Source organism: Sus scrofa, chromosome 5 (assembly GCF_054392235.1).
Source record: "Sus scrofa isolate SSC_HxYL_T2T_F1_AM1 chromosome 5, Sscrofa_HxYL_maternal_Yorkshire_Landrace_v2.0, whole genome shotgun sequence".
NCBI classification, from domain to species: Eukaryota; Metazoa; Chordata; class Mammalia; order Artiodactyla; family Suidae; genus Sus; species Sus scrofa.
Genome location: NC_139387.1, coordinates 8,038,415 through 8,059,654, shown reverse-complemented (window position 1 = coordinate 8,059,654; position 21,240 = coordinate 8,038,415). Strand labels below are relative to the sequence as shown.

At 45.4% G+C, this 21,240-nt stretch overlaps 1 protein-coding gene across 6 annotated transcripts in view; it reads left to right on the top strand.

Moving 5' to 3' along the window:
• Window positions 1-13,157, top strand: part of TNRC6B (trinucleotide repeat containing adaptor 6B) — a 247,943-nt gene extending 234,786 nt beyond the window's left edge. For all 6 annotated transcript variants that reach the window (XM_021092845.2, XM_084955174.1, XM_021092843.2 and 3 more), the window contains 7 exons: window positions 1,794-1,970; window positions 3,579-3,725; window positions 3,977-4,072; window positions 6,940-7,164; window positions 7,583-7,653; window positions 11,683-11,822; window positions 12,651-13,157. In XM_021092845.2, coding sequence (XP_020948504.2) covers window positions 1,794-1,970; window positions 3,579-3,725; window positions 3,977-4,072; window positions 6,940-7,164; window positions 7,583-7,653; window positions 11,683-11,822; window positions 12,651-13,038 — 1,244 coding nt within the window. In that variant the 3' untranslated portion in view covers window positions 13,039-13,157. The remainder of the gene's footprint in view (window positions 1-1,793; window positions 1,971-3,578; window positions 3,726-3,976; window positions 4,073-6,939; window positions 7,165-7,582; window positions 7,654-11,682; window positions 11,823-12,650) is intronic.
• Window positions 13,158-21,240: the final 8,083 nt, after the last annotated feature.

Below are 21,240 nucleotides of genomic sequence, written 5' to 3'. Positions count from 1 at the left end.
AGAGAGGTCACAACAAATACATTTCATGTTGATTGTTTGAACTCTTTGCCCTCCAAAAGAGGAGTGAAGAGATCAAAACGTGTGACTTGAACTTTCCACAAAGCTTTCTTGCTTTTTATGAATGACAGTGTCTGCAAGACAGCAATTGAGGGCATGGTGGGCTTTGGTTCTGAATGTGGGTCAGCCCTTGCTCTCTGTGATTTCTCTGTAAGAGCATCTTCATGTGCCTGTAAAAGGCCTTGGAACCTTCCTTCAGCCCTTGTTTCAGTGTTTGTTTCCTTTGACAATAATCTACTTGGACTCGTCCGTATCCATGAGAACCAAGTACAAAGAGGCTCGGGGCTGCCCCTGAAGAGGCTTCCTGGCAGTCCCAGCCCGTCGTCTGGAGCCCTTCATGTCCCCTTATAAACCCCTCCACGTGAAGGGGCCACGTGGAGCTCTCAGCCTCCTGTCTCCAAGCATTATTCTTTGATTTCATACTACAAAACCAAGAATGTTTCTTTGCAATTATAAAATCTGTCTCTGGTCTGAATAATCCAAGCCCAGCATCCGTAGCTCTGGGCATCTATGCTGCTTCCTTAGGCTGATCATTCATCAGGGCCCCTTGTCCCCAAAGACATGATAAGCGTTTGGTTAGAAATGCACGGCGAGGTGTGAGAAGCTGTCTTGAAGTAAAACACTCCCTTTTTAGAGCTTCTAGCTAGTGTTTTCCCCATTTCCTTAGCCAACCCCAAGGTAATTGAGCTTTTCATTCTCTACTCCGTCTCCGTAATGTGCCCTTGAGTCACATTTCCATCCGTGGTTCCAGAAAATTAAATGACTTCTTAGCTGAGCACAGAGGTAGTTTTGATACTTGTGCTCGGCCCAGCCAAATGGATTATTTAATCAGTATGTACACATTTTAGTACATTGCCCTGGAAGTTATTTTATCTGTTCCTAAACAGTATCCTAAGAGTAGATCACGGAACACAATGCAGCCTTTAAAATTCCTCTGAGAAATAGGTAGAAGGGTACCTCACAGAGGCCAAGAATTTCATTTACAGTCAAGCTTGTTTTGTGTTAGTTTAAGGGAATTATTAAGCTTTTAATTTTTTCCCCTGCCTTCCAGCATATAAAATGCACGAAGGGGGCACCAAACAAAACCGCCGCAATGCTCTCAGGAAGGCCGTTACAAAGGCTTCGCTGTTCTTCATGTGTGGGGCCACGGATCTCAGAGCTGTCGAGTTCACTGCTGGTCTTGGGCTGGCAAAGCCCCTCGGCGGGAATGCGGGCTCATGGCTCTGGAATTTAAAGCAATTGCAGATGCTTTTCTCTCCAGTGAACTCCCTCTGTTTACTCTGCTTCTTCCAGCTGAACTAGGCCTGCTCAGCGCTTAAGAACTTGGGTGGGTTGGTGTCAGTAGAAACGTAGTCCCAAACCCTTTTATGTGCCGAAAATTGTTTAGTCGTTTTCCTGTTCCTCATCTTTGAGACGTTAGTGTAAAAGCTGTGGGGATAATGGTATGATTCATAGTTTCCAAAAGTCCTGTTCATTGCTTAAGACCATGGAATTTTAAAACTGAAAGGGGCCTTCAGGAATGAGAACAGTGCCGCGGGCGTGACAACCCGAGGGGCTCGGAAAGGTGAGGTGCTTAGGTCGTCCCGCCGATGAGTTGCGAGCTGGCTCGCGAGTGTGCCCTCTTCCCTTCCCACGCTGCAGGATCCTGCGTCTGAGCTGCTCCGAGTGAAAGGTCAACACGTTCTGTTCAGAGGCGTCCTTCCTGGTGTGACTTGGTTACCCCTCTCTTTTCTCAGGCGCTATAGTGGCCCCTGGAAAGACCCGAGGAGGGTCCCCGTACAACCAGTTTGATATCATCCCGGGTGACACGCTGGGTGGCCATACGGGTCCTGCTGGTGATAGCTGGTTACCTGCCAAATCTCCACCAACAAATAAAATCGGAAGTAAATCCAGCAATGCCAGTTGGCCTCCAGGTATTGTCCAGGAATTTTTTTTATTTTTCTGGGGTATCATTTATTTTGTATTTGTTCATTTCAGGTTCTGAACCGATTGCTTTTGCCACCTACCTACTTTACTAAGGCTCTCACTTTGATTTTTTTTTTTTTTTTTTTTTCCTTCATTCAGTAACTGTTGTCTGATGAAAGCAGGGCCTGTGCTGTGCTGTGGGAAGATAGAGGATTTCCTTCGGGGAAGGGGGGTGGAGGGTGTTTCTGCTGGAGAGTTCAGTCAGGAAGATAGGTGTGGACACCGGATCACCTAGAGGGCAAGTTACGGGGTGCTAAATACCGCACAGGCTCAGGTGAGCCACAGGAGGTCAGTGGAGTGGAGTCTGGGGGTAAAAGACAGTAGTAACTTTGGAGCTCAGACTTGGCATTCATCCACGCAAAGGAGGCCTTGTAACGTGGGTTCTTGTGACACGTCCGTTGCCTTGATTAGCGTATTCATTAAGCAAGTATTTATGACCAGGTGCCAAGTATGCACTGCAGTGGCGAGTGCAACGAGACCACCTGCTGTTTGTTTCTGTCTTTTTATTGTGATACAAGTCATCTGTTTTGTAGAAATTTTTTTTTTAATTAACAAAGCAAAAAGTAAGTTTGGTGTTATGTCCTTCTAAACCTCTCTGTGCAGGTGCATTTGTGCTCTGAATATGTGTAGTTTCTATTAAAGCAGGTTTGTATACTGCATATTGGTCAGATAGACGACATACAGCTCTTCCTGATTAGGAAAATAAGTTTATCAATTCTATCACATAATTTTAAATATGATTTTTCTTTTTTTTTTTTTTTTTTGTCTTTTTGCCATTTCTTGGGCCGCTCCCGCGGCATATGGAAGTTCCCAGGCTAGGGGTCTAATCGGAGCCGTAGCTGCCAGCCTACGCCGAGCCACGTCTTTGACCTACTCCACAGCTCACGACAGCACCGGATCGTTAACCCACTGAGTGAGGTCAGGGATCGAACCCGCAACCTTATGGTTCCTAATTGGATTCGTTAACCACTGCACCACGACGGGAACTCCTGATTTAAATTTTTAATCAGTGAAAAAAATGGTAAACACTTTAGCACATCCTAGGCTTTCTCGTGATAAGCCAGATTATTCCTGCCGGATTTTCCTGGACATTCTGTGTATAGTCGTCATTTGTACTGTGTTCTCTCCTGTGCTTCTGAGCCACTTTCCAGTGAGATCAGCGGGAGAAGTGTCTCATCACCGACGCACAGTTTCTCCCAGTTCTCGTCCAGGCTGTCTCGAGCACCACACTACTCACTCCTGCCTCCCTGCCCTCAGGCCTGCGTTTCCCTGGGAGCAGGAAGAGCAGGGTTGGGGGCCGGACCCTCCGGATCTCTGGCATCAAGTTCACAAGCACAGAGAGAGAAGGTTGACATGCGATCACACAGAGGTGCCGCTGGCAAAGTGTATATATATGTTCAGGCCATTTTTTGTTTTAATTAATTCGATGGTGAAAATCTGAGCTGAAAGAAATTGATAATTTAAACTTTTCTCAGATTTGTTTCTTACACCAAAAAAATAACTCTACCAGGTTTTGAACAACTTCGTGCCTCTAGTATTTGTTCTCTTTATCTCAGAATTCCAACCAGGAGTGCCATGGAAAGGTATCCAAAACATTGACCCTGAATCTGACCCCTATGTCACCCCAGGAAGTGTGCTGGGGGGCACAGCCACATCTCCCATTGTAGATACTGACCACCAACTTCTGCGGGATAATACCACAGGTGAGTCAGTGCAGTAAACCCCTTGCATTGATTCCGCACCCAGGACTTTCATATTTGGCGATCCGTGGTTTCATGTGTACTTGCTAGTATCTAATAATTTAACCAGAAAATATAGGACTACGTAGCTTTTCACTTTTATTTTTTTAAATATAGTTTGTTCTTTCTCCTCATGAAAAGTTAAAAGACTTCGCAATTCCCCTAGTTATCCTGACGTTTATCTGCAATGTTTTTGTCTTGTTCTTCATCCACAGGGTCTAATTCTTCCCTCAACACCTCGCTGCCTTCACCTGGTGCCTGGCCCTACAGTGCCTCTGACAACTCCTTTACCAACGTTCATAGCACTTCAGGTATGCGTCGGACCTGTCTGTCTCCCCTTGGCCAGCCCTGTCCCATCAGGTTGCCTTTGCCGAAGGAAAGAGGCGTTTATTTGTTAAGGAATACCGTGAGAGCAGCTGACCAGCTAGGTCAGCGTAGATGGAGCACACCTCTGGTACTGGTCATATCCTCGGGGGACTTGCAGCTTCACAGAGGCGGATGAAACACGTACACCTTGGGGACCAAGGCAGAGGTGACACAGTTGCAGGGAGCTGGGTGTTGAGAGGGCAACACAAGTACTTCCCTTTTAACCAGTCAGCCAAGAACATCAAGGGCCATGGGAAGAACCAGTTAAATCCAGGTTGTTATTCCTAAGGCAGCCAGTTAGAGTTGGCCTTTAAAATTCTTCCACTGGGTGTTCTCTTTGTGGCTCAGCAGGTAACAAACCCAGCTAGGATCCATGAAGATGCGGGTTTGATCCCTGGCCTCGCTCAGTAGGTGAAGGATCCAGCATTGCCGTGGGCTGTGGTGTAGGTCACAGAGGTGGCTGGGATCCCTTATTGCTGTGGCCGGCAGCTGTGGGTATGGCCCTAAAAAGAAAAAAAAAAGGAAAAAAAAAAATTCTTCCACTTACAGATAAAGGCTGAGGCCACGTGGCCAAGGGAGAAAAAGAAAATGTTAATTCTACCAGCAGCATTTGCTACAAGTCCCTTGTGGATTGCTGTTTTGTTTGTTTTTGAAAGACAACAGGAAATGGAAAACTTGATGGATATAATAAAGCTTTTGAAGTCGCCTACTTAACACAACTCCTCACAGATTAGGAGGCCAGTCCTTAGTAATCGCACCTCGATCTTGCAAGAGTGGACCTTAAGCCATCAAAGTCATTAAGGCTTCTGCTCTTTGTCCAGGCAAATGCAAATTAAATAAATCCTTAGTTTACTTCCTGAGACACTGCAGGTTAATGGCCTTACAGATTGTCATCTTCTTTCCACCTCTGTCAACAACAGTGCAGCAGTAATGCTCCTGCAGACCAGGCAGCATACTGAGCCTTCAGCAGCAATTCTCTTGCCTTCACCCATCTCTGGGGAGGTCCTGCTCTTACCCCATTTTGTAGATGAAGAAACTGAGGCTCAAAGAGCCGATATGCTTTGCCTCAGGCCTGAGTGAGTGTATAAGATTGAAGGAGCCAGCTTCGTGTTCCGTGTTTCTAACCACCACCCTTCTTTATACTTTTATAGGACTGCATCCTTTACATGTAAAAACTCATTTTCGTCGCTCTTATTCCTTTTAATTGCCCACACCTCTCTTTTCTCTCCTTTTTTATTTGGCTGCACCCACAGCATGTGAAAGTTCTCAGGCTAGGGATCAAATCCACACCACAGGGGTGACAACACCAGACCCTTAACCCTCTGAGCCACCAGGGGACTCCATCTATTTTCATCTTCTGTTTACAAATGGACAGTCACCTGAGAGGTGACCCAAGAATCACCCTGAACTTGTCTAAAACGGAACATAAACCTTCCCACCCCCTAAATTGTTTCTCTTAAGTGAACTCCTTCCACAGTGGTGCTGCCACATCACTGAGTCACGGCACCTCTGTCCTCCCTCTCGCCTGGCTCCCTGGCTCCCTGGCTCGCTGGCTCGTCTCCCAAGAGATTTCTTCTCTCTCAGATCCATTTCTTCTCTTCCGTTTGCTTTCATCCAGGTTTTGGTCTTAGATTTAACACTGCCTCCTGAATCGACTGCAAAAACCAATAGCATCTTTTTTTTTTTTTTTTTTTCCCTTTTCTTTTTAGGGCCATACCCGCGGCACATGGAAGTTCCCAGGGTAGGGGTCAGATTGGAGCTTCAGCTGCCAACCTACACCACAGCCACAGCAACACAGGATCCAAGCCACATCTGCTACTTAGGCTACAGCTGGCAGCAGCGCCAATCCTTAATTAACCCACTGAGTGAGGTCGGGAATTGAACCCTCATCCTCCTTGACACTATGTTGGGTTCTTAACCCACTGAGCCACAAGGGGAACTCCTCTGAGAGCATCTTCAACAGCCCCCAGCTGACCTCAATGACCTCCTTTACCTCCCTGCCCTGGGAAATGTCCTTCAGCCAGAACTGGGGGGACACAGTTGGTACAGAGAGTTTAAGTCAAACCTCGGTTTATAATTTCCTGTCTCAGTGAGCCCATCCATTTATGTAAATCCTTCAAGACTTGGCAAAGCTTTTGCCGACAGCCCAGCATTGTCTTTCTCCTCTGTGTATTGAACGTGTGTGATGTTGCCTGGGGTGACCAGTTCTGTTGTTCATCTGTTCTGTTTTCCCATCTGGACCTGAAGGTCTTGAGAGTAACTTGACCTTACTCACAGCACTGATTTGCCTGCCACCTTAAATAAACCATAGTACGCTCTTGGTGGCTATTTATTGATTGTATTTTAAAAATCTGTTTCAGTGTTGTTATGTAATATTGTGGATCAAGGCAAGTATAATTTTTAATGTACTTTTTATTCCATCAAGAAGTATTTATGGAATCGCTACTTCAGTTTGCTGGGGGTCACATCCTCCTGTATCTGTAAGGCTGGTGGCTTTAAGAATACTTTTCTTGAAGTTATCTTCCTCTTCAGGTTGTATCGAGCTGAGAAAGCAGTAGAGAATTAGTTATTAACTGTTTAGCTCTTGTGTTAATTTGTCAATTCAGAGTAATCACTGAAATTTTTATATCGGATAAGCTCAGAGGACAGTATTATTTTGTATTGCTGCTCTGAAAATGTACACTCTTCAGAATATAATGTGTATTTATCTTGTGTGCATGCATATATATATGTGTGTGTGTGTAGTGTATGTATTCGTTGATCAAAGTGACCTATCTAACCTTAGTTGCTCCTTCACTTTCTCTTCTTACAGCAAAGTTCCCTGATTACAAATCAACATGGTCCCCAGATCCCATAGGACACAACCCCACTCATCTCTCCAACAAGATGTGGAAAAACCATATTTCCTCAAGGAACACTACACCGCTGCCCCGCCCACCTCCCGGCCTGACCAATCCCAAGCCGTCATCTCCCTGGAGCAGCACAGCGCCCCGCTCAGTCCGGGGGTGGGGGACGCAGGACTCGCGGCTTGCCTCGGGTGAGCAGGCTCTGCCTCCGCAAGCAGGGGCCTTATGTTCCCACAAATGTGGAGGACACGGTGACGTCTTCACGAGGGGAAGTCGCGGGTGTCTGGCGGAGGACGAGGTGTCTCTGGTGGAAAACCGAAGGCGGGCAAAGGGACACGCACGCTCCCGAGAGCTGCAGCGTGAGCGCCCTGGGGAAACGTGTCTGGCAGAGGCGGTGGCAGAGCGCCTGGGGTCAGGGTCAGGGTCAGGGTCAGGGTCAGGGTCTGGGAGAAGAGGCCTGGCCGCTCAGTGACAGGGTCAGGGAGGTCAGGGCGAGGTGGAAAGAGATGATCTCTAAAAAGAAGCCTGCGGAGTGTGGGAAAATGTTCACGCGTGGCTTTCTTAATTTTGCGATCGCTCGTCCTGATCTTTCCTTCTGGCTGCTTACAGGCTCTACCTGGAGTGATGGTGGTTCAGTGCGTCCTAGTTACTGGCTGGTTCTTCACAATCTCACTCCACAGGTAATCTCATGCTTGCTGGGATTTTCTAGGTGGGACTCGATCGCATGGAGGGAGGGAAACTCAGAGGTGCAGGCGGTCAGCAGATAGCAGAGCGCATTTGTTTCCTGCTCACTGCAAGAGGTCTTGTCTGCAGGGCTGAGCCTCCCCAGCCGAGGCTTGAAGTCCCCTTCTGAATGGGGCATGTTGGCCACTTAGCCTCACACCTGCCTTCATGGTGACGTTCACACAGTGTAGTTTATTAAAAAGTGAGAGTCAGGTGGTATGCTCTAGTGATTTCTGTTTATCAGAGATCACTTGCTGTGTAGACTGGCCTGTCAGGATCTGGAACCAAATGGGAAAGGGGTGTTTGAAGTGTCATAGCCACGTCCCAAGAAGTTACCCGTTTTTGTATTATTCATTCCGTAAGACTCGAGCCTCAGCGCTGACCGTTTTTATGCTTCCTACACGCCCAGTTAAGCAGTCATCCCTGCAGTAGAAGAATGTGTCGATTTCGTAGCTTAAACGCCATGTGTGCTTTTAATTTTCTGTCTGTTACCCTCTTCTGTGTAGATGGCATTACTCTCTGACTCTCATCAGAACACGCCCTCTGGACTGTTTCTGTGGTGGTGGGTTTCATTTGCACCAGACCACCCTCCCTTCACTTGGGTTGCCTGAAAGCTGACGTATTTACAGCAGCATTATGTTGAGCACTCAAATGGGGGTAAATGAACCCATGGAAACTGAACCCATGACCTTCGTTTGCACTTGATAGCACAACCTTTACCAGAGCTCGTTTCAAGGAGTCCTCTGTGCCTCCCGCCCTTTGACAAGTAGAGTGAAATCTCTGGTGTTTTAATTCATAAATGGGAGTTCCCGTCGTGGCGCAGTGGTTAACGAATCCGACTAGGAACCATGAGGTTGCGGGTTCGATCCCTGCCCTTGCTCAGTGGGTTAAGGATCTGGCGTTGCTGTGACTGTGGTGTAGGTTGCAGACACGACTCAGATCCTGAGTTGCTGTGGCTCTGGTGTAGGCCAGTTGCTCCAGCTCCGATTAGACCCCTAGCCTGGGAATTTCCATATGCCGTGGGAGCGGCCCTAGAAAAGGCAAAAAGACATAAATAAATAATTCATAAATGGATTCATGCACACTTTGTTAAGCTAGCGTTTTCCAGAGTGTTCCCATGAGATATTAATAGGTTTCTGGCCTAATATGTTTGAAATACATACTTGATTAAACAAAATTAAGCAGGTGCCTTTGCTTTGACGCTTCTTAGACCCTTTAATATGCTGACGTATCCTGATCTTCTGCGGGGGAAATACAGATTCTCCTAAGTTTATTTTCTCAGTGAACCTATTTGTTGAGTAAATCTAGGGCTCATATTTTAACGTACATGTTGAGATAGACAATTTTCTAAATACAGTTAACATGAGCAACAGTTTTGATTGGCTCTTCATCTCCATTTCCAATCAACTCAGCTGAAAGTCCTGGGTTATTTATTTAGCTACGAGTTGACTCAAGTATGAACATTTTATGTAACTGCACTCAAAGCTATATATGCCTCATTATTTCTGAGTTGTCACATGTATGGTTAGAATGAGAGAAGCAATGTTGAAAGGAGCCTGTGTTATCGTATGAAAAATAGTAAGTACATTTGTATATGTATATAAGACAAATATAGGGCTTGGCTGTGTTTGTATTAAGTTGATTAATGCAAAAAATCAAACCACCTAATAGCAGACTAATCTCAGTCATCGCTTAAAAGCTTATAAGGCCTGGAGTCCCCATCATGGCTCAGCGGTAACAAACCCAACTAGTATCCATTACGACACAGGTTCGATCCTTGGCCTTGTTCAGTGGGTTAAGGATCCAGCATTGCCTCAAGCTGTGGTGTAGGTCGCAGACATAGCTCAGATCCGACATTGCTGTGGCTGTGGTGTAGGCTGACAGCTGCAGTCCATTTTGACCCCCTAGCCTTGGAACTTGGATATGCCATGGGTGTGGCCATAAAAAAAAAAAAATAGAAGGCCAAATTTTTGGTACCTGAATAAATTCGTCATCACCCATGGTTTACTTAGAGGACATCTGTTCAGAAAAGTCACTTGTGGCATATACTGACATGCTTATATAGTCAGTTGTCATTTATAAAACAATGCTAAGAGCTGTTTCTCCAATCATCTTCTATAAAGAACTCTGATAAAAACTGCCAGTTCTCATCCTGCAGGGTTTCCTTGGTAAAACCACAGAATGTTTCCACTGCTGTTGCCAATAGCACAACTTTTTAAGGCCATTCCAATAGTAATCTTGTTCCCTTCCCCAAAATGAAGTGTTGGACTAAGCATCATCAATAAACCTAGTTAAGAATATGATACAGGCATTCCTGTCGTGGCACAGTGGTTAACGAATCCGAATAGGAACCATGAGGTTACGGGTTCAATGCCTGGCCTTGCTCAGTGGGTTAAGGATCCCGTGTTGCCGTGAGCTGTGGTGTAGGTCACAGACACAGCTCGGATCTGGCATTGCTGTGGCTGTGGTGTAGGCCAGCAGCTACAGCTCCTGTTAGACCCCTAGCGTGGGAACCTCCATATGCTGTGGGACCAGCCCTAGAAAAGGCAAACAGACAAAAAAAAAAAAAAAAAAAAAATAGTAATGCTCAGAACCTTGAAAGTTTTTCTTAAATTTTAAAAGATATTGTTTATTGTGGTTGATTCACAGTGTTCTGTCAGTTTGAGCTGTAGAACAAAGTGACCTGGTTACACATACACATACATTCTTTTTCTCACATTATCCTCCCTCATGTTTCATCACAAGTGATTGGATATAGTTCCCTGTGCTGTACAGCAGGATCTCATTGCCTATCTTCTCCAAATGTAGTAGTTTGCATCTGCCAACCCCCAGCTTCTAATCCATCCCACTCCCTCCCCATCGGCAACCACAAGTCTGTTCTCCACGTCCATGAGTTTCTCTTCTGTAGATACGTTCTTTTGTGCCATATACTAGATTCCAGATATGAGTGATGTCATTCCGACTTACTTCACTTAGTATGAGGATCTCTAGTTCCATCCATGTTGCTGTAAATGGCATTATTTCGTTCTTTTTATGGCTGTATATATACCACATCTTCTTGATCCACTCATTTGTCCATGGACATTTAGATTGTTTCCATGTCTTGGCTATTGTGAGTAGTGCTGCAGTGAACATAGGGGTGCATGTATCTTTTTAGCTATTTCTTTTTTTTTTTTTGTCTTTTGTCTTTTGTTGTTGTTGTTGTTGTTGTTGCTATTTCTTGGGCCGCTCCCACGGCATATGGAGGTTCCCAGGCCAGGGGTTGAATCGGAGCTGTGGCCACCGGCCTACGCCACAGCCACAGCAACGCGGGATCCGAGCCGCGTCTGCAACCTACACCACAGCTCACGGCAACGCCGGATCGTTAGTTAACCCACTGAGCAAGGGCAGGGACCGAACCCGCAACCTCATGGTTCCTAGTCGGATTCGTTAACCACTGCGCCACGACGGGAACTCCCATGTATCTTTTTAAATGAAAGTTTTGTCCAGATATATGCCCAGGAGTAGGATTGCTGGATCACATGGTAGTTCTATGTTTAGTTTTCTGAGGTACCTCCATACTGTTTTCCATAGTGGTTGTACCATTCTCTTAAATTCTTAGTTGGATTACCGTCCTATTTCTGCTTTTTAAGGTTCAACCAATCAACACAGATTCACTTGTTTACCTCTTAAGGGAAACAGACCACAGGTTGAATTGTATGCTTCCGTTTTAAGCTGTGTTTATACAAACTTTTGTCTACAAAATGGGCACATTAAATCTCTACCCAGTGCTTTGAATATTTTAAGATTCGCCTTTCGAGCCTCTTATTCAATGCACTCTTGCCCTGCCTTGAGTTCTTCATTCATCTCACCAAGACTTACTTGGTGCTGATGCTATTAGTTGTGAACCAAAAGTCCTTTTTACTCTCAACTATAAGAAAAGTCACTTGACTTCCTTTTCCCACCCCACCCCCAGTTTCTATCTCACGACTGTCATTACTCTTTAGATTGATGGGTCAACCTTGAGAACCATCTGCATGCAGCATGGCCCACTGCTGACATTCCATCTGAACCTAACCCAGGGCACTGCCCTGATCCGATACAGCACCAAACAGGAGGCGGCCAAGGCCCAAACTGCACTGCACATGTGAGTACCCATCTTGCGCTCACCTTGACAAACATGCACCAAGAGGCACATGTGAGTATCTGGGCACCTGCTTAATTAAACAGGGATGCGCGAGAGCATGCACACAGACGGCGTCATCACTTAAGCAGTTGCTTGGGTACCAAGGTGGCTGATCTCTTCTACCTGTGTAAGCACGGACTGTCCAGTGTGTATCGGTAATCAGAATTCCAAATGTAAGGGATTTGTGAGGCAGCGAGTAAGTTTTTAGTACTGTTAGACAAGGCCTATTGTTATGAAAAGGTGAAAGAATAGAATCTAGCAGCTTACTCTGACCTCTTGTGGGTGAGGATGAAATACTGTGGTCTTAGTAAGTACCAGGTGTTCTGCCTGTGGTCTGAAGGGCTGGGTCAGACTCTGACCATCCTCTTCCTGCCACTGTCACGCTGGTGAACAGGAAGGAGCTGACTCCTGTGGCTGCAGGTGCCATGACAGAAAAGTACACACAGGACAAGCAATGATGGGGAAGCTGGGTCACCTCGATGCTTGGGTTGCGATCTTGCACTTACAAGGGGAAAAAAAGAGATGGGACATTTTGCTTGACACACAAATTCCACATCCCAAGGGAGACCAAGTGACACCTTCCTGCCCTGCATCAGTTCTTTGCAGTCACCTGAAGGTCTAGGTAAAATGCAGGCTCAGATCCTGTGACTCTGAAAAGTACCCAGGGGGCGTGGCAGCTGCTAGTCCCAGGACCACACTCTCGAGTAGCCAAGACTCGGAACTGGCAGTCCTGGCGTGCCCTTAGGGTCGTGCTCCAGTGCACAGCTCTTTCCCTCCCCTTTTTTCCAGGTGTGTGTTGGGAAACACTACCATCCTGGCTGAGTTTGCCACCGACGACGAAGTTAGCCGCTTTCTGGCACAAGCTCAGCCCCCTACGCCCGCGGCAACCCCAAGCGCGCCCGCAGCAGGTTGGCAGTCCCTGGAGACCAGCCAGACCCAGTCAGATCCCGTCGGACCTGCTCTGAATCTTTTTGGTGGGTCCACAGGGCTCGGGCAGTGGAGCAGCAGCGCTGGTGGCGGCAGCGGGGCCGACCTTGCCGGCGCTTCGTTGTGGGGGCCCCCAAACTATTCTTCTAGCTTGTGGGGAGTCCCAACCGTGGAAGATCCCCATAGGATGGGCAGCCCTGCTCCTTTACTACCTGGTGACCTTCTGGGAGGAGGGTCGGATTCAATCTGAACTTAGAACTTTCAACTCTGACCTCGTGACCTTTTTTGGAACAGCAGCAGCACTAACTTGACCTTTTCGTTTTTTTTTTCAACTTGCAATAAATACATTTTTAAAAGGAAAAAAGAAAACGGAGAGAGAAAAAAAGGTGGGTCATTGACAGACTGTCTGAGCACATAGTTGCCTCCCTTATAACTTCAGTTTTTTCGTTTGGAATATGAATCCAAAAAGAGAACATATCACTCTTGAAATACTTGAATCATGAACGCCAACCTAGAAAGACAATGTGAAGCAAGTACACATACCATTTAAATTTAAACACAAAAAAATTAAAAAAATTAGTTTCTAGTTTTTCACTTTTTTCATGTTATATGGAAGTTGTTGCTAAGAAACATATATACTGAAAAAAAAAATAGCTTTTTAACTTTGTTTGCACTGGGTGTGTTTCCGTCCTTAGGTCTACCATGTTTGGGAGGGAGGGGAATTCAAAAGAATTGTTGGGGTGGGGGGAGGGAAGACTTGACGGAGCCTCACTTTAAAAACAAAAACACAAAAAACCTAAAAAAAAAAAAAAAAGAAAGAAAAAAAGAAAAAATTTGTGATTGGCTGGTTGATAAATACCAGTGTGTTCTGGCACATGTAACTGCCCAGGCATGCTCGTTCTGGTATGTGTGTGCACGTGTGTTCATGTGCATTCGCGTGCATCCTTCTCTCTGTCTCTGTGTGTGTGTGTGTGCCTGTGTCCTCTCCCCACCCCGACTTCTCAGAAAGCTGCATTGCTGACAGTCCGCAGGCTGGCTGGCCGGCCATCTGCTTTTTATTTTTATTTTATTTTGTTTTTAACTCTGAGAACACACGAGCACGGGGAGTCACTGCTACTGAAGCGACCCCGTTGGGCTGTATTTGAACAGAGTGCTTTTTAATGATGAAAGCAGGGAGCTCCTTTACTTTGGCAAAGTAGCCCGAGTTTTCCGTAGCTTTTCTCTTGACCTAGCAGTAGAGTGGAGCACTGCCAAGTCCCCCACATTAGGAGAGCAGGAGGTACCTCTTGGAGCAACTGTGTGTTTATTTATTTCTGTTTTTCTTTTCTTTTTTTTTTTTTTTTTTTTTTAAGTAAGTGGTCACTAGGCGCCTCTGAATATGTTCAATTTCATGCTAGCCTTTTCTTTGGTTTGAATGGGAACATGAAAAGATCGTTTTTAATTATGTGATGTCTCAAAAGCAGGAAAACTGTGGTGTTCCCCCTTTCTTGCATAATCAGGAAGGAGAAATTCACCCGAAAAGTCAGGTAATGCGGAATTGAAATTTTCTATTGGTTCTCTTTTTCATTTTACAAAAACAGAAAAAAATCAGTGGTGAGCAGCCTCCTGAAAGCATCCGCAGCTCCTCCCTCTCTGCTCCTCTCTCGCTGAGCGTTACCTGTGCCAGGCCGTGGCGTGTTACAGCACCAGGCCATCACTGACAGAAACGTTTACTTAACGAATGTTCTTAAACCAGTGTGTACTTCAAGCGTTTCCTTTTGTTTCTCTGTGTTGTGTATTTCCTGTGTATGTGGTTTTGCTTAGGCAGGTATAACTTAGCAAAGACTTTTAAGTATTGCACCTTTTTTTTTTTTTTTTTTTTTTTTTTTCCTCGTCGCTTTTTTTATTTCGGTATTTAAAGACTTTTTTTTTTTTTTTTCTTTTTTTTAAAGCATCCATGTAGTAGTACTCTGGGCCGAATAGGGGGCAACTTTTAATCCACAGTTATTACCAACATGTATGTACTTATGTTGGAATCAAAATGTATCAAACTGCTTTTTGTGAAGAGTTATCACAGACCTGAAGGGGTGCCCCTTTATACAAAGCAGATGGCTGGCGGGGTGGGGGAGGGGGACGTATGCCGGTCATGTGCTAGCACTTGTGTGGACCTCCCAGTCTGCATCATACTGTTTAACATAAAGTGCCGACATTCTGTACCAGCAAATACCTGCCCATTCCAACCCTTGGTGGGAGCAGACCTCTACTGTCCTCTGTAACGTGCTGCTAGTGAGGACAAGGGAGTTTTTCTTTCTTTAGCATCTTCAGTGAAGGATACAACAATGCCTAAAAATGTATTTGACTTTTAGCTTGTCTCTGTGTGTGGGTGGGTGGGTGGGTGTGTACAGGAAAAAGCAAAAACGAATTCTTTGCATTCAAGTGGTTCTGTGAGACAAAGAACGGGAATTCTGTAGTCCTCTCGGCTTACTCTGTTGATGGTAAACCTAGCCTGAAAAGAGATTGACGTGCATGATCCACGGGCGCGTTTGCTCACGCGAGTCTTTCTGAACCCTTCGCGGGTAGGTGGTCAAACTTGAGTTTCCAGCGTTGGTTTGGTCCCATTGGATGCCTTGTAGAAAACTAACTGTGCCCTCCGGTTTTCATCACCGCCATCCCCAAACCCCCAACTTCTGCCCGTGTACACAACAGCTCCTTCCAGCCCCCACTGACTGCTCTCTGCCAGGGGTGCAAAGCCCTGTCATGTGTGGTGACGTCCAGGTGAGGAGCAGCCGTGTTCAGACACCTACAGGAGGCTCACTCGGAGTGTCCCTGGGCCAGGAGCTGTCCCGAGGCTCCTGCCAGCCAGTGGTGACTGTCCACTGCCACTCTTGGTTCCCTGCCATGTCCCATGTCCCATCCTGTCCCCCGCTCCCTGCCACGCACCCTCCTTTCTTCTGCCTGTTGGTTCCTTGACCTGCACTATGGGTTAGTTGAGTTCCTTACGATACTACGGTGAAAGCCGGGTGCTAGAGCCCCTCTTGTTTACAAGACATAATGAGGGATTTGAAATATGTAAAAATAAACATGAGAAGCTAAAATGTTCTTCCATCATAAGCTTAAAGGGAAAAAATTAAAAACTTAAAAAAAGACCAAAAAGTGCGTATATATATATACATATAAATATATATTTTAGATGAAGACTAACTCTGGGAGCATTTAACAGTGTTTTTTGTTTTTGTTTTTAACATTTATTTTCCTGCTTTAAAAATTTGCAAGCATTCTCAGGAATTCTAGGGTAGGAAGCCAGTTTTTGGAAGATGGTTTATTTAACTGTATCTTATCCTAGATAGACGGCTGTTTCTTTCCTGTTAATAAACTTTTACAAGTTCCTGAAACTTCAAAAAGTTTAAACAATTTTTACTTAAAAAAAAAATGTAAAAAGAAAAGTCTCCAAACACTATTGTCATACTGGGGATGATACATTTTAAAACACGTAGAAAGAAATATTTTTTAAAAATTATCAATTTAGCAGCAACAGGTAAATTCACTATCTTAAAAAATATGGGAGAAGGATTATGCTTTATAAGAGCTCTATCACGGATTCATTTGAAATCGTGTGTAATTTAATGCGAGAGTGTTTGGTGTATAAGTGGGTATGCCATCACTTCGTTCCTTTCCATTTAAGACTGAACTAAAATCTCCCCTAGGAATTTATTTTATTTTACTTTATTTTTTTGGAGGAATCTTTCTCCCTGTCTCCCCAACCCCAGCATCAAAAGAAAGGAAGAAAGAAAGAAACAACAGCTTAAACAACAAAAAAAGTAACTCTAATCTGTAAAATAGTACGGTTGGATTGCTGAGAATCTATATAAAGAGTTAGGAAATATAGGTTAATAATTTTTGGAACAAATTTTAAATGTAGGCATTACTAGAGGAAAAATATCTATGGACTGTTCTCTTCATGAAGAATGTCTGTCTTACCTCCGTTTGTTATGGGAGGAGGAGAAAATAGTAGAAGAATCTAAGAAGGAACAAGTGATTTTACTTTTTTAGCTCCCAGCTCCTGTTGTGCTCATTTTAATTGCTGTTTTGAAGATCTGCTGCTCTGTTACCCCCATCCCTCAGCCGAAGAGGTGGAGTAGTACTTCCTTTCAGTTTTTGGTGATGTTGAATTCTACTTTTGTATTCCCTCCTGGGGCCAGGGGTTAGAATTCCCAAGCGTGACCACAGCTTCTTTTAAACATCCAAGCTTCCCAGTGGGAAAGAAACTCCAGCTTGACAGGTAAAGGGAGTGGGTGGGGTTGCTGCCTGCAATTTCTCTAAAGCCGCTTTAGTGCCTTCGCACACACACCCAGATGTCCTAAGCAGGGGGAAGGCGTGTGTGTGTGCTCGTAGTCCAGTCGCTCCACAGACAGGAGGACGCTTGCCCGGTATGGAAATTGGAGTGGTTCTGGACAGGCCCCAAAGGCAGTGGGCTACATGTAAAGGAAACAAACCAACAGAAGTTGAGGAAGCTACGTGTGCTTTTTTTGGTCTCGATGCCGTAGGACACTGAGAGCCTTCCCCAGGCCGTCGCCCTCCGGTACCATGCGTTGCCTTCTCTGGTGACAACTACAGTGATTTGGAAAGTCTCTCTCTCGGGCCAGTAGGAAAAGGTTCCTGTTTTTCTGCTCCTGACCTCCTTCGTGTCTTCTCTTTCCCATCAACCCCCTCTGTCTTGTCAAGTTGCTGGAAGCTTTGCTTTATTGGTTGGCAGTGACCTAAGAGCAGGATTCAGTGAGGATGCCGTGGAAGAGAAGAATTTTGCTTTCCTCGGTTTTCCCGGGCAAGAGCCGTGTCTGCTGGGGTCAGGGGGCTTCAGGGCATGGAGAAAATTCACTGGGAGCCTCATCTCCCCCGCCACGTTCTGGCATGCGTGCAGGGACTTGTGACGTAGATTTACTTGGGAGTATTTTGGTCCTGTTGACTTGGGCTTTCCGGTTTTTACCAGTTTCCTGGGTTTTTTTAAACACTTGATTCCTAGCGGCTAGAGGTCCCCATCTCTCAAACGTCACAGCTTGGTCTCTGTCTACCGCATGAGTAGCTGAAAGGAGGAATGTCTTCCGCCAGACCCGGGGACCTCTACTGGCAATTTGGATCCGGCGCCATGACCCAATTTTAGGTGTTTAAAAAGAAAAAGTACAGATCCCCAAGACACTGTGAAAAAACGGATGGCCCTTATGGCACCTCTGATCCCTCAGTCCCTAGCTCTTGATATTTTTCATTTGCAGCGGCCCAGAAGTTAACTTAGCGGTGCTGCAAGTTAGGGTTCCAAACCAGCTCCTTTCGTCAGTGTCCCCTCAGTAAATCAGCATTATGCATTGATTGCCATTCAGTCCATTTTATTTATAGCAGCTTGATTTTCTATTACTATGGCTCCTGTTCTGAGAACTTTCCCACTTCTTCTGACATGAATGTGGCATAAATTAGCAATTGGTTCTTCCAGGTTCCTGTGGGTTGATTGTGGTGTGTAAGATATGCAAAAAAAAAAAAAAGAAAGAAAGAAAGAAAATTCCTGTCTAAGAATTTGGAAGAGCTGTTATTAACATAGCTAGCAGAAACTAAAGTTTTACGGGCTATTAACTAGTTGCAAATGTTCGCTCTCACATTCATCACTTTTACAGGGTGGGGAGCAGTTTTTGTAAAGTTAGTGGCCAGATTCCATATCGACCTCAGATGCTGTGTACTTTTAGTTTTATTCTTTACATTCTGCCATCTTGACTCCTGAACAGAATGAAGATGCCTGTGTGCCGGGCAGAAGGCGTAGGCCAAGCCTGTTCTCTGCAGTGTAAACGGCATGTTTTCAGCAGATTTGGCTGGAATAGCCATCTCTGAGATTAGGGAACAATTGAGTCTTTATGTTGAAAAGGTCTCCTTCTCCCCTATCCCCAGAGTTCAAATTCAACCTATAACACTTTGTAGGTTATTGTTTGTGGCGGGGGCGGGGGGAGGTTGTTTGTTTAAATTATAAGGTCTTTTGGAGTAGAGAAACATTTTTACCTGGTTTAAAAAAAAAAAAAAGTCAAACATTTTCTTCTCCAGTATTTTGCCAAGTTTTGTCATATTTCATGTCTATGCATTAACTGCACTTCTTAGTGTTACGACAAAAAGAAATCTGATTCTTTGTTTTCCCTTCCATGAGTGTACAAGTCAGGCTGTGTGTGATAGTGCAGATGAAAATAGTCTAGCCCGTGTCTATAAATGAATTGTCAGTCTTTAGACCTCAGCAGTTAGTCAGAAAATGGGGTGCCGTCCCCCTCTGCTTGCTTATCCTCAAGTGCAAGGTGTCCACACAGTCTAGAAACAGGCAAGAATATAAAATGTTGTCAAGGTCATCATCAGTCCATTCAACCACATAGACTGTTGTCTCTGTTTCCAGAGTTCGTACACACCCTGTGAGAGGCCTGTAGGTTTATGGCCAGTGCCAAAGGTGTGTGTATTTTCAGAAATGGTCCCCATTTGTTGACGATGGTGTTTTCCTGACCTTAAATTTGACAAAGGAAGTACTGGCATCACCTTCTTAATTTGAACTAATTATCAGCTTCAAGAATCTAATAACATAATAAAAATTGAACCATGAACGTGCCCTCTCTACTAGAGAAAAGAGGCCCGCGAATGTCTATAAGTCAGAGAAGGGAACATGGGTGAGGGAACAGGGCCTGTCCTCCCCCCCCCCCCGACTCCACCCCTACCCCCAGCTGGGGCCTCCATGCTGTTCTATCCACGTGTAGGGTCACTCGGACTAAATCTACACTAATTCCAAGTATTGGAACATTTGTGTGGTTTTTAAACTGTCAATCTCGTAGTAACCTCCTACCACCAAAATAAAATAGCAAGAGAGACAGAAACTGCCAGTGTTGGCCTCACAGAATTTAACTAGTTTCCTTTTGGGTTAGCTGTACCCCTGAATTTGTCTTTAACGATAGCTCTGCACACTAGGAAAAATGGTGCCGCCCTGACGCAAGGGTCTTTGCAAGATTCACTTGTTGGCTCTTTGCCGTGACAAGCGCCTGTCTTGTTCATGGGGGGGAGAAGGGGCAGGTAAAGGCAAGAAGTGTTCTGTTTTAAATTAAATCAGTTTCATTTTCAAACTAGAAACCATGGCTTTGAAAGTAAATTCCCAATTGCAATTGGTACATTTTGAGCCAGTGTTAATAAACTGGGATTGTTTTCTCAAGAAGTGAAATTCTTTGCTGCTCATGGTGAGAAACCACAGAGCAGCTTCCAGCGTTGTGGTGAAGTGAAGGGCTTTCCTTCCCATCCTGTCCCCTGCCTCCCTGGGCCTCCACTGCATCTGGCTTCCTTCTCCTTGGGCTCCTGAAAGGTGTGCTCGGGCTGGGTGGTGAGGGGCGAAGGGAGGGGCAGGGCAGGAGGAAAGTAGCAGGTCCCGTGTGTGCTCGCCAAAAATGCAAAAGGGGGCTGTGTATACAAAACTGAGCAAAAACCTTTGAAACCCTTAAAGTTACATACCTTCTAAAGGTACTATAGTTTTTCACCAAGTGATGCATTCAGCATGACACTTCTTAGCAGAAATTCCGGGTTAAGTTAGAATCAATGTGTTTAAAACACCCCCCCACCCCCTTTTAAATTTTGTCCACGGAATTACTTACTTAAGTGTAGTATTTCTGAATGTGCCTTTGTGAGCTCAGAGACCATCTGTTTTAGGAAGAACCTCTGCATTGGGAGAAAACAGGCGGTCAGCTTAGTCTTTAGGGAAGTCAGCTTTTCTTCAGGAGTCCGCGGGGGCATCTGTGGAGTTTTCATTTGCATCAGTATTGCACAGTGCGGAGTCGCAGGGAAGAGGGTCTGGGCTTGGGGGAGGGGACGGTGCACAGATGACAGAGACCAGGTTAGTCCAGGGGGTGCGGCTGAACGTAGCCGCCTGCATCGCCTAGTTTTCTCCGTGTCTGCTTGTGCGCGTGCGTGGCCGTGGCTGTCCTGGTTTTCGTTTTTCTATAAGCACTGGAGAATTGAAGTGCGGTGATGTCTGTGACACATCTGCACAAGTCCAGAAGGCGTCTTCTAGCCCCTGCCTTTCTACCCTGCCGGGCTGTGTCCTGAAAAGGCAGTTCTTTTCCCAAATGGACATCCCATGGGGTGGCCGTGTATGCAAACAGGGTATTATTACACACAAGGAAAGGCTTTGGAAAGAATAAGATTGAAGTGTCTGAGAAAGAAAAGAGAAAACTCTGAAATCCTAGTTTATTTCTTCAAAACTGTTAGGGTCAAACACAGAAATCTGCAGTGTCTCTTTGTTTTATGTCTGTTTTAAGCGATTCCACCGCTTGTCCCCACTCCCTGTCTTCTAAAGAGATAGTGAATGCCAAGGGCCGTTTCCGTAATTCCTCAGAACTCCTCCAAGAGGGACACAGTCCCTCCGCCAGATTCCTTCAGCTTCGTTCAGGAAGACACAGGGAGGAGAGGGGCTGCAGCTTCT